The sequence below is a fragment of the Lepidochelys kempii genome, chromosome 8, assembly GCF_965140285.1.
Source record: "Lepidochelys kempii isolate rLepKem1 chromosome 8, rLepKem1.hap1, whole genome shotgun sequence".
In the NCBI taxonomy this organism is placed as follows: Eukaryota; Metazoa; Chordata; order Testudines; family Cheloniidae; genus Lepidochelys; species Lepidochelys kempii.
This window is the reverse complement of record NC_136387.1, coordinates 52,203,259-52,216,456: the sequence shown is the minus strand read 5'-3', so window position 1 is coordinate 52,216,456 and position 13,198 is coordinate 52,203,259. Positions and strand designations below refer to the sequence as shown.

Below are 13,198 nucleotides of genomic sequence, written 5' to 3'. Positions count from 1 at the left end.
CTACGCGATGATTCTCTGGTGATGATTCTCTATTCAGTTCTGTCGGATGGTCCACAGAACAAATACAACGCTCAAAAAAACCCAACAGAACTAAGCATCATGTCTCCAGAAGACTCTTTAAATATCTGTAGCTCCCTAGTCAATTGGATAGACCTTTCCCCATAGCAAAAGTATGCAGCACATACTAGCAAATCCTGTACAGCTCTATTACTGCACCGTATTCCTGACCATCTGTACCCCAGGTCTGGGATCCCCACAGTTCTGATACTGCCCCTCTCACCTACCTTTGAGTATCCCTCTTGGAGGCAGTGCAGCCAAGCTGATAGGGCACTGGACTGGGACTCAGGAGACCTGGATCCCATTTGTGGCTCTGTCACTTACCTGCTGGGTGATCTTGGGCAAGTCTCTTCCCCTCTCTGTGGCTCAGTTTCCCCACCAGTGACTTGGGGATAATGATACCAACCTCCTCCATAAAGTGCTTTGAGATCTATGGCTGAGAAGAGCTATATATGAGCTGAATATTATTATTAATAATACTTATTGTAATTACAGCAAATTGCCAACCCAGCCAAATTGCCACCCTGCACCCTCTGGCTATTGTATTTGTACATCTCTTTTCACTAAGCCCCTGCTTGCTGCTGACCACTGTAAGAGGAGACCATCTGCAGCTGGGGTAAGGTTCCTGATAGTGATGCCTCAATACAATGCATCAGCATAATGGAGATGGACTAGCAGAAAAAGGGTTAACCCTTAGGCTATTAAGGACAAGGATCCTCATTGCCAGTGAAGAGACCAGGCTAAAGCCCTGAGCAGCATGTGCCAACCTGGGCCTCCACCGCTTCTCCCACTCCTTCCACTTTGCAGCCAACCTTCTGGCTGCTGCATCCACTTTGGGATTCCTTCCCTACCTGCTTCCAGAACCCCTTATCCTCCTGTTTCCCTATTTCACCCTCCATCTGTAGAGGTATAAAACTAAGGAAACTCTCAGCCAAATGTCTGAGCAGGTGCGAAGGGAGAAGAAACTGGCTTTGGAAAATTTGGCACCAGCCTGAGTTAGTCTCCACTGAAGAACATGAGCTGAGTGGAGCCTCCCTCCTGCCTAGTTCAGGTTATTGAACAGAGGAAACTCATCGGGCCCAACCTCCCAGCCTGGGACCCATTGCAGCAATGTAACTTCAGAGGGAAATGTGTTGATCAAGCGAAATAGGTTGTTTTCCCCCAGACATTTCTCCTGCTGCGTTTCAAACTCTGCACAGAACGTTCACTCTAGACAGACTCTCTGGGGTGAGTTACAAACCTGGCATGTTTTTAGGGCTGTTCTTTAAATACCCAAGAGGAGGGACTTTGAGGTTCATAATGGAAACAACACAACCAACCTCAGTCAGACACTATCAAGTTAATAGGTGAGCACCCATAGTACTTCAGCCCTAACCAAGCACACACACACTGCAGGCAGGGGGAGCACTGAAGGGGCAGGCAGGAACACAGAAAGGAACGAAGGCACAGGAGCAAGCCTGGGAAGGAGTGGTGGACAGGGGTGGTGAGTTATACAAGCCGATGGTGCCCATGCTCCAGGAATATTCAGGGTCTGCGGGCCCAGCTCCATCAATGTTCGGGGCCAGGTCTCTCCCCTGGCCCTTCCTGCCACCCTCACGCACCTCCCCCAAAGCAATCTCCCAGCACCGCCTGCCACCCCATGGCAATTTAAAAGGACCCAGGGGCCCCCCGGTTGCTGCCATTGGCAGAGCAGTGGGGCTAAGGCAGCTTCCTACCCGGCCTCACTCCGCGCCACTCCCAGAAGCAGCTGGAACGGCCCTATGGGACCAGGGGTCTCTGCACACTGACCCCGCCCTAAGCTCTGACTCCACAGCTCCCATTGGCCAGAAACTGTGGGCAGCAGCATGTGGAGACCCCCAGCTCCACGCCTCCCCCAACCTAGAAGCCATTGCCAGAGGGGTGTGCAGGCCGCTTTCGGGAGCCACCCGAGGTAAGCGCCACACCCCTCATCCTCTCCTGCACCCCAAGCCCCTGCCCCAGCCCAGAGCCCACACCCAAACTCCCTTCCAGAGCTCACACCCCTCCTGCACCCAAACTCCCTCCCAGAGACTGCACCCTGCACCCCCTTCTGCACCCCAAGCCCCTGCCCCAGCCCAGAGCCCAAACCCAAACTCCCTTCCAGAGCTCACACCCCTCCTGCACCCAAACTCCCTCCCAGAGACCGAACCCCCTTCTGCACCCAAACTCCCTCCCAGAGCCTTAGGCAGGTGAAGGGGGGGAGGACTTGGACCCATTCTGGGCACCACCAAAAATGATACAAACCCACCGTCCCTGGCAGAGGCCCTTGGAGAAGAAGAGGCAGAGGTGCAAGGTGGAGGATGGGAAGAACAGCAGTAGCACAGGCAAGAGTGCTGGAAAGAGCAGCTGATGTGCCCGGGAAGGGCCCTGGAGGCGCAGGAAGGAGAGGGGGGAGGAGTACGGGCAGAGGCACGGGGAGAAAGGAATGAAGGAGCGGTGGAGACATAAAACTGCTAACCAGGAATGTAAACTGCTTTCTTATCAACTACCAGTTTGTCTGGATAGAATGTATTGGGAAATCAGGTCTTCTATGTAAAAGGTTAAAAGGTATTGATTAAAATATAGGAACTGGTTATTATAGCACCTATAAGTATAGGGGGTGTTATGTAACCAGAATAAGAAAATAGTCAGTGAATAAGTATATTATATCTGAAGTCCTTTATATTTACGTTAAATTCTCTAAACTGTAAGCTATGTAAATGCTGTGACCTTTGGACGAACTCCTGCTAGGTGTCTGCACTGGAGAATGCAAAACCTAAGATACCTTCTAAACTTTGCTAATTTCTAAAACACTATGCCGAAAATATTTTTGAAAAATATTGCATCTCTGTTTTTGTGTAATGTGCGGGGTCCATATAACTGTCAACATTTAAACCATATGCCTTCTTGAAACTTACAACATATTACACACATCCTGGGGTAAAAATGTATAGCGCCTCACTGTCAGTGAAAAACATGTAAAAGAAACAGACAAAAAGGTGTATTAGGTAAAGTGATCTAGGGAAACTGGGAACTCTTCCCAGTTAGGTAGAAATACAGAAGGGGGAAGCACAGAATTTTGAGACAGCATGACCACTGCCACTGCTGTCTTCCAAAGGGGTTGGTAACATATTACTCTTCCTTTCTGTATTACGCTGTATTAATCTTTGATTAATAACTTGATCAAGTCTAGTTATTGGAATCTCTTGTTATTAATTGCTATTGCACCAGCAACAGACCTCTCTTAAGTCATTTTGTAATGCTGCAAATGCTAATATAAGGCGAAACACAGGGACTTGAAATGAGATCCTCAGGCCCAATAAACTTAGAGTCAAGTTGCAACAGTCTGTACTGGCTAATCAATCATTAAGACATTTGGTCATTTCACTGGAGCAACAGAGGTGCATCTTTAACATTTCTATATATACAAAGCACTGGAAAAGCAGAGAGTAGGGCTGTGTGTATAAATAAATGGTAAAATGGGGCAAAGTCCTGGAGAAGCCCTGGCAATAACATCAATCAAGGCAAAGTCCTGGGCAGGTCACTGATATTTGCTGTAGTAATCAAACTTTCTTTGCAGGCCCAGCCTCCCATTATTGTTTGGATGCTCTGGGGACAGTTTGTGACTGTTGCAGATTTTACTATTCCCTGTCACACCCCACCCCCACAGTCCTTTTTGTAGGTGCAAGCTGCTTCATCTTTGTTTTCCACAACCATTGCCTTGTTAGCCATTGTTAGGAGCTGCTCTGCTATCAGCTCTTTCTCTTATCCTGGTGATTTTATATTGCCCCGGAGGTTTAGTGCTTAGGGGTCTCCCCATTAGTCGGCAGGACTCCACCTTTGCGTCCTGGCAGCGTTGTCTCTATAACCCTTCTGGACAGTCCTGTGGGTTGTTTCCTTAGGAGTCTCACTCAAACTGACAGAGCTGTTCCTCTCCAATTCACCACCCACGTTAACAGAAGTCCAAGGTATCAAAAGCCATGGACATCCTGTAAAAGGATGATAACCAGGGAGATGATGGCTCTCAGAAGAGGTATTCTGAGTCTGCTGCCTTAATTATTTATCAAGCAACACTGAGCAGAACTTTTTTTCTTTTTCTATACACCACACCTGTATAAATTAGTTGGAAACCTCCCCTCTAAATACTTTGAAAGTATCCTGTGTCCCACTCTGTGAAAGACCTGGCCCTCCCTCTGTCTCCAAACCTGGAAGAAAACATCCCAAGATTTCTGTTCACAAGCTGAGCACCTATGAATGGGTCTGAGATCTGGACAACATGTCCCAAAGTTCCAACTACGGCAGTACAGCTAGCCTGGGATAAGTTTATGACCTGATATCTTAAAGACTCTACTAACAGATATGTTGAGAAGGCCTGAAAGCCTTTTCTACAAGTTCTGTTCTAATCCACTCTCCAGTTATGACTAGCAACTACTCTAAAACACTGCGTTACCCAGCGTGGGGTTTTCAGATAATTTATAAATCTAGAAAAGATCCTCTCTAGTGCTTTATCTAAAGCTCTCCTTTGGAGGGTGCATTAGTGGGTGTTCCAGTCATTTTGCTATACTAAAGAACATGGAATTAAAGTGTATCTGGAGCCACAGAGATGGGCAGTGGGGTTATGCTGAAAGTCTACTACAAATGGTAACCAAACGACCTTCGTTGGACATTGCTACTCTTTAATGTTTGGGTTTGGTGGCTTTCCTGGACCGGGCACTAGCAGATGGTTTATGAGAAGTTGGCTTGGATTCTTCTTGGGAAGAGACTTCTGAAATAAAAAATACACAGAGGTTAAAAATAAATATAGCAAAACTCCTCCTTGGGTAAATACATCCTGTAGAATCAAGTATACATCAGTCTCCACTTTCAAATCAGAACTAGGAGGGAACCACTAGAGGGGAAGTGTTGAGAAAGCCCAGGACTATAGTCCCATCTTCCCCTAATCAGGGTGGATCTAATTCTAAACTGATGAAAAAAAGTGCTTTCCCACATAATACACAGTTTGCCTGTGGAACTCACTGCCACAGGATGTCAGTGAGGCCAAGAGCTTGGCAGGGTTCAAACAAGGATTAGACACTTACACTTGTCAGGAAGGAGTTAAAATTCAGCCAGCAGAAAAGACAGAAACTGTTGAGAAGCAAGGATACTGACAAGTGTAAACAATTGATAAGCTTATATGGTCAATGCCCACCCAGTAACTCAGTTCTTAGAACAGAATAAACCTTCCCTTCACAGCCCACCAGATATCTGTAAGCACTCATCCCTACTCCACCCCGCCTCCTTCCCCAGCAAGGTAGCCATAGATGCTTGATGCAATAGGATGACCTCTAGACGTATATATTGTTCCTATTTTTATCTTTGTTTAGGGTTCTCTCTTGATTTGTAACAATGTCTGTCTCCGTATGTACAGATAAATGCAAATGAATTGATAAGCGAATGTATATAACTTGCCACTATGGCACCATATTTTTGAAGCTGCTTGTCAGTCTTCCCGGTACCATGAATAAACCCCCTTCAGTATTGTCTGAGACAATCCAGCACAGACAATCCAGGAAGTTGCACAGACAATCCAGGAAGTTTTTGGAAAGTGTAGGGGACAATTTCCTGGTGCAAGTGCTGGAGGAACCAACTAGGGTTGGAGCTCTTCTTGACCTGCTGCTCACAAACCGGGAAGAATTAGTAGGGGAAGCAAAAGTGGATGGGAACCTGGGAGGCAGTGACCATGAGATGGTCGAGTTCAGGATCCTGACACAAGGAAGAAAGGAAAGCAGCAGAATACGGACCCTGGACTTCAGAAAAGCAGACTTTGACTCCCTCCAGGAACTGATGGGCAGGATCCCCTGGGAGTATAACATGAGGGGGAAAGGAGTCCAGAAGAGCTGGCTGTATTTTAAAGAATCCTTATTGTGGTTACAGGGACAAACCATCCTGATGTGTAGAAAGAATAGTAAATATGGCAGGCAACCAGCTTGGCTTAACAGTGAAATCCTTGCTGATCTTAAACACAAAAAAGAGGCTTACAAGAAGTGGAAGATTGGACAAATGACCAGGGATGAGTATATAAATATTGCTCAGGCATGTAGGAATGAAATCAGGAAGGCTAAATCACATCTGGAGTTGCAACTAGCGAGGGATGTTAAGAGTAACAAGAAGGGTTTCTTCAGGTATGTTGGCAACAAGAAGAAAGCCAAGAAAAGTGTGGGCCCCTTACTGAATGAGGGAGGCAACCTAGTGACAGAGGATGTGGAAAAAGCTAATGTACTCAATGCTTTTTTTGCCTCTGTCTTCACGAACAAGGTCAGCTCCCAGACTACTGCACTGGGCAGCACAGCATGGGGAGGAAGTGGCCAGCCCTCTGTGAAGGAAGAAGTGGTTCGGGACTATTTAGAAAAACTGGACGTGCACAAGTCCATGGGGCCGGATGCATTGCATCCGAGAGTGCTAAAGGAATTGGCAGATGTGATTGCAGAGCCATTGGCCATTATCTTTGAAAACTCATGGCAATCTGGGGAAGTCCCGGAAGACTGGAAAAAGGCTAATGTAGTGCCCATCTTTAAAAAAGGGAAGAAGGAGGATCCTGGGAACTACAGGCTGGTCAGCCTCACCTCAGTCCCAGGAAAAATCATGGAGCAGGTCCTCAAGGAATCAATTCTGAAGCACTTAGACGAGAGGAAAGTGATCAGGAACAGTCAGCATGGATTCACCAAGGGAAAGTCATGCCTGACTAATCTAATTGCCGTCTATGATGAGATAACTGGTTCTGTGGATGAAGGGAAAGCAGTGGATGTGTTACTCCTCGACTTTAGCAAAGCTTTTGACACGGTCTCCCACAGTATTTTTGTCAGCAAGTTAAAGAAGTATGGGCTGGATGGATGCATTACAAGGTGGGTAGAAAGTTGGCTAGATTGTCGGGCTCAACGGGTAGTGATCAATGGCTCCATGTCTAGTTGGCAGCCGGTATCTAGCGGAGTGCCCCAAGGGTCGGTCCTCGGGCGGGTTTTGTTCAATATCTTCATTAATGATCTGGAGGATGGTGTGGATTGCACCCTCAGCAAGTTTGCGGATGACACTAAACTGGGAAGAGTGGTAGATATGCTGGAGGGTAGGGATAGGATACAGAGGGACCTAGACAAATTGGAGGATTGGGCCAAAAGAAATCTGATGAGGTTCAACAAGGACAAGTGCAGAGTCCTGCAATTAAGACAAAATAATCCAATGCACCGCTACAGACTAGGGACCAAATGGCTAGGCAGCAGTTCTGCAGAGAAGGACCTAGGGGCGACAGTGGACGAGAAGCTGGATATGAGTCAACAGTGTGCCCTTGTTGCCAAGAAGGCCAATGGCATTTTGGGCTGTATAAGTAGGGGCATTGCCAGCAGATCGAGGGACTTGATCGTTCCCCTCTATTCGACATTGGTGAGGCCTCATCTGGAGTACTGTGTCCAGTTTTGGGACTCACACTACAAGACGGATGTGGAAAAATTGGAGAGAGTCCAGCGAAGGGCAACAAAAATGATTAGGGGACTGGAACACATGAGTTATGAGGAGAGGCTGAGGGAACTGGGATTGTTTAGTCTATGGAAGAGAAGAATGAGGGGGGATTTGATAGCTGCTTTTAACTACCTGAAAGGTGGATCCAAAGAGGATGGATCTAGACTATTCTCAGTGATAGCAGATGACAGGACAAGGAGTAATGGTCTCAAGTTGCAATGGGGGAGATTTAGGTTGGATATTAGGAAAAACTTTTTCACTAGGAGGGTGGTGAAACACTGGAATGCGTTACCTAGGGAGGTGGTGGAATCCCCTTCCTTAGAAGTTTTTAAGGTCAGGCTTGACAAAGCCCTGGCTGGGATAATTTAGTTGGGATTGGTCCTGCTCTGGGCAGGGGGTTGGACTAGATGACCTCCAGAGGTCCCTTCCAACTCTGATATTCTATGATTCTATGATTGTCTGTGCTTACCTAATTCTTGGGGGAAAGAATCTTTTTGCGTAACACACAGATAACAAAAATATCTAGAGTTACGGAGAGGAAGGATGGTCTTGTGGTTACGGCACTAGCGTGACACTTGGGAGATGTGGGTTCATATTCGCTCCTCTGTCACAGACTCCTGGTGTGAACTTGGGCAAAGTACTTACCCTCTCTGTACCTCAGTTCCCCATTTGTAAAACGAGGATAACAACACTGCCCTGCCTAACAGAGGTCTTGTGAGGGTAAACACACTCATACATTGCATGAAAGGGGCTAGATAAGTATCTTAGTATATATTAAAAATGAGCAAAATTCAAGATATAAACCACCCTGTACTGAATGGGGGTGAGGAGGGAATATTTCTGGGGGCAGGTACCCCATTGCTGCAGGGTTTCTTGTGCTTTCCTCTAAAGCAGTTGGGTCTGTGGCCACTGTCAGTGAAAGGATACTGGGCTGGACAGACCACTGCTCTCCCTAGTATGGCAGATCCTTAGTTCCTATGTTCCTCAAAGTTAGGGTTGTGCTTCTTGGACATCATACTGTGAGGGAGCCCAGAACTGAGTGGAGATGGAGAGTGAATTCTCTGTCACCCAGGAGAGGTTGGTCCTGGACAGCTCTTAAGGATAGCAACAAGGAGAGCATGAGTAAGATGTAGCCAGTCTCCACATTCATGTCTGTACAATGCACCGGAAACAAACTTTTTAAAATGCTAGGCTTGGTCTACACTACAGTGTTAGGTCCACATATGTTGACCTAACTTATGTTGACCTAACTATGTCAGTGTCTACACTACAGCCTTGCTCCCGCCAATGTGAGGGCCTTACTATACCGACATAATACCTCCACCTCCATGAGAGGCTTAGGACTTATGGACTCTCTGTAGACACTGTGTTACTTACATGGGCTGTTGGGTAAAATTCTTGTCAATTTCATGGCTCAGTGCTAGAGCTGTGAAATTGACAAGAAAGACTAGTAGGTTCCCTCCTGTGAACCCTGCACCTGGCTCACAGCCACCCCCCAGGCTCCTGGCTACCCACTCCCAGCGGGCTGCTGCCTGCACTCCCCTCTCCCCATTGAGAGCCCTGCTTCCCCCCAGGCTCCCAGCTTCCAGCAAATACATATACATATGCTGTGTATTTATACCTGCCTACTGTATTTTCCACTCCATGCATCTGATGAAGTGGGTTTTAGCCCACGAAAGCTTATGCCCAAATAAATTTGTTAATCTCTAAGGTGCCACAAGGACTCCTCGTTGTTTTTGCTGATACAGACTAACACAGCTACCACTCTGAAACCTGTTACCATGCAAGGCACTAATTCTCTAGTGTAGGCAACCCCCTAGAAACAGAAAGAATCTGATGTATTAAGCATTCTTACCAACTTTCTTTCAAAAACGCTCAGAATGCAGTGGTTCTACTGTTTCTGCTATAAAATAATCTCCCAAGGGAGGTGGTTGATACGTCATCTCTTGGCAAAATTAGTCTAGACAACAAACCAGTATATGTCCAAGAGGGAATGGTTCTGCACTGGCCATGAAATGGACTAAGGGACCTAGCAGATTTTTTCTATCTCAGAATTCTGATTAGCTCACCTGGTTTTGGTGCTACTTCCTGGGCTTTGAGTGCTTTTTCCAGCTGTTTCTCTAGATCCTGGATTCTCCCCAGAGCTTCTTCCATTTGCTCATCCAGGCTTTCTGATCTCTCCTCTGCATTCTGAGCACGGATCTCGGCTTCTCTGAAATACAGAAGCCAGGAAGGCACTGAAACCTGGAGCCTAAGAGATTATTGGCAAGATACTCAACAGACAGGCTAAGAAAACTGAGATTTTCAGTATAACGGATTGGCTCTACAAAAAACAACTCACTAATATAAATGTGTGGCATTATTAAAAAGATCTAAACCAAATAGTGACTCCATGGCCCCAGCTATATGGTCCATGTGCATCAATCACATTTTCAATTAATTTTAAAACTCAATTTCTCTGAACAAAGGGTCAGATGAAATTCAATAAGGACAAATGCAAAGTACTACACTTAGGAACAAATAATCCATTGCACAAATACAAAATAGGAAACTACTTTCTAGGAAGGAGTACTGCAGAAAAGGATCTGGGGGTTATAGTGGATCACAAACTGACTATGAGTCAACAATGTAATACTGTTGCAAAAACAAAAAAAAGCAAACATCACCCTGAAATGTTAGTAGGATCATAGTAAGCAAGACACAAGAAGTAATTCTTCCACTCTATTCAGCCTAGATAAGACCTCAGCTAGAGTATTGGGTCCAATTCTGGGCACCACACTTTGGGAAAGATGTGGACAAACTGGAGAAAGTCCAGAGGAGGCAAAAAAAAAATGATTAAAGGTCTAGAAAAGATGACTTTCCGAGGAAAGCTTGAAAAAAATGGGGTTGTTTAGTTTGGAGAAGAAAGACTAAGGGGGGTCATAACAGTCTTAAAGTACATTAAAGGTTGTTATAAAGAGGAGGATGATAGGTCTTCTCAACCAGGTGATCCAGTACTCACAGGAGCTGCTCTTGCAGACATTCTAGTGAAGCCAAGGTCTCAAACTCCTTTTGAGAATACGGGGTTGTTGACTTGCTGGCAGTCATCTCTCTCTAGGGGGAGAAGAGGAAACACCTTCTGTTTGGGAGTATGAGGAGAGGGGAGAAACCGACAGAGCTATGCTTCATCCACAGCATGTGCCTTGTCCAGTTGGGTGCTGGTCTGTCACTACTTAATCTCAGAGCGGACAAGCAACAAAGAGGGCAGATCACTACATCAAGGCTCCAGTTCAGCACAGGCTTCACTTTAGGGATGTGATCAGTCCCATCAACTTCAACTGGATCTTCTCACATGCTCAGAGTTAGCGCTTTGCTGAATCAGGGCCTGAGTGGACTCAGTGGGTAATTGTCTTGGATTGCCAAAACCTTCAATACACACCCAGATGTCATGTAGCCTGTCAGGTTATGGCAGTTTGTGAGGGTGATGTCCTGACTGGAAAACCCTGATGGTCAGGATCAGAATGAAAGGAGGTCAAAAGTGTGAGAAGGGACAGATAGCTCCTTTAATTGGCTGAGCTTGAGAAGGCCTTACACTCAGTGGCATTTGTCTGTCTGTAATGCGATAACTTTTGAACACTGTATATAATAAATTCCAAAATTTCAGGGAGCATTATAGTCATTGATAGCCAGGATCCTATTGATTTTGTGGAAAATCAGAAAACTGGAAAGGGAGAAAAGAGGGGAGAAATGGGGCCCCCGCCACCTGATTAGCACAGCCACTGCATCTCAGATTTTTTTGAAAATGCCACTAGGAACTTATCTGCATCTTTAGGCACCAAAATACCTTTAAAAATCTGGTCCCAGAGCTCAAGCTACAGCCCAGGTGAAAAGGAAAGAATAATTTGTATGATGGAGATTCCTACCCCAGAGACCGACACCGCTGTTGACTTGAGGGATTTCAAATGGATGTTGGAGTCATATCCTATGTACCTGACGGTGTCCTCAGTTACCTCACTGCTTACAGTCAGGGCCTCACTGCTGACATCTGGCGCAGGTAGTTCCTGCTAAAGGAAAGGTGAAAGATGAGTTAGTGCAATGGCTCCTGGCACAACATAGGCTTTGAGGCCTACATGTCACGTCATATGCAAATGGCAAGAAGCAAAGAAAGGCTCCACTGGAAAGCAGTAAATCTTGCACCAACCACGGCTACAGCGCTCACTTGTAAAATGGAGATTTTTACCACGGGTAGTGGGTGGAGCCCCCCGACTCCACCCCTTACGCCCACACCCTCTCCACGGCCAGAGCCCCAGACCCCCTCCCCCTGAGGCTGGAGCCATAAACCCCCCCGGCCGCAGGAACCATGGGCTGGCCGAAGCCCTGAGCGCCCCTCCTCGGCTGGAGGAGCCCTGGGCTGGCCGAAGCCGCGCCGTGCCTCCCCTCCCTGGACCCAACCCACCCAGGGGAAAAATGTCTGTTAGAAGATGCTTTTGATATGCTCCATGCAGGCTGAGGCATCACTGAGTGCCTCCTCAGCCACCCTGGAACCTGCATGGGGCATAATAAAGCAAAAACTTTGCCGCCAAACCCCACGGCCACGGCAATGCCGGGGGAGGCAGAGCCACCCTTGCCTATTATACCCGCCGACCATGATTTTCACCTTTTCCCCTAACACTTTTTCCCCTTTCACAGATTTCTTATCAACATCAACATCTTCAGTTTTGCCTTTCCCAAGTTCAGAAGAAGTCTCAGAAATTTCTTCAGGTAAAGAAGAATCCACATGAATTGAGTGCGTCTGTGGCTGGGTCTCCTGGAAAGCAATGCAAGGGACTATTCAGTAGCACTCTCATCTGGGATTCTGTCCCTCCATATAACATAGGCTGGCTTCAAATCTATTTAAATCACAAGCTACGTGATGTTGTTGTCTCCTCTAAATCCTTACTGGACCCTGATGAACATTACAAATCACAACATAGTTTGGCAAAATTGGTTCAGAACCAGTCAAGGAACAGGGTCGCAGGGTGACTGCAGAGCAGCCAGTGCACATGCTGAATCATAGACTTTAAGGTCAGAAGGAACCATTATGATCATCTAGTCTGACCTCCTGCACAACGCAGGCCACAGAATCTCACCCACCCACTCCTTTAACAAACTTAACCTATGTCTGAGCTATTGAAGTCCTCAAATCATGGTTTAAAGACTTCAAGGAGCAGAAAATCCTCCAGCAAGTGACCCGTGCCCCATGCTACAGAGGAAGGTGAAAAACCTCCAGGGCCTCTGCCAATCTGCCCTGGAGGAAAATTCCTTCCCGAACCCAAATATGGTGATCAGCTAAACCCTGAGCATGTGGGCAAGACTCACCAGCCAGACACCCAGGAAAGAATTCTCTGTAGTAACTCAGATCCCACCCCATCTAACATCCCATCACAGGCCATTGGGCATATCTACCGCTAATAGTTGAAGATCAGTTAATTGCCAAAATTAGACTATCCCATCATACCATCCCTTCCATAAACTTATCAAGCTTAGTCTTGAAGCTAGACATGTCTTTTGCCCCCACTGCTTCCCTTGGAAGGCTGTTCCAGAACTTCACTCCTCTGATGGTTAGAAACCTTCATCTAATTTCAAGTCTAAACTTCCTGAATGTGGGAAATCTCAAACAATATCTATCCACATGGGG

At 46.5% G+C, this 13,198-nt stretch overlaps 1 protein-coding gene across 4 annotated transcripts in view; it reads right to left on the bottom strand.

Annotated features, from left to right (window-relative positions):
• Positions 1-4,102: 4,102 nt before the first annotated feature.
• The window catches only part of AXDND1 (axonemal dynein light chain domain containing 1), a 55,545-nt gene continuing 46,449 nt past the window's right edge, over positions 4,103-13,198 (bottom strand). For 2 of the 4 annotated variants that reach the window (XM_073356522.2, XM_073356527.2), the window contains 5 exons: positions 12,179-12,328; positions 11,445-11,585; positions 10,544-10,635; positions 9,612-9,754; positions 4,104-4,819 (listed from right to left, as the gene is read on the bottom strand). In XM_073356522.2, coding sequence (XP_073212623.1) covers positions 4,731-4,819; positions 9,612-9,754; positions 10,544-10,635; positions 11,445-11,585; positions 12,179-12,328 — 615 coding nt within the window. In that variant the 3' untranslated portion in view covers positions 4,104-4,730. Of the gene's footprint in view, positions 4,820-9,611; positions 9,755-10,543; positions 10,636-11,444; positions 11,586-12,178; positions 12,329-13,198 lie in introns of those variants that run through there. The other 2 variants (XM_073356526.2, XR_012160321.1) reach the window with 2 other exon arrangements.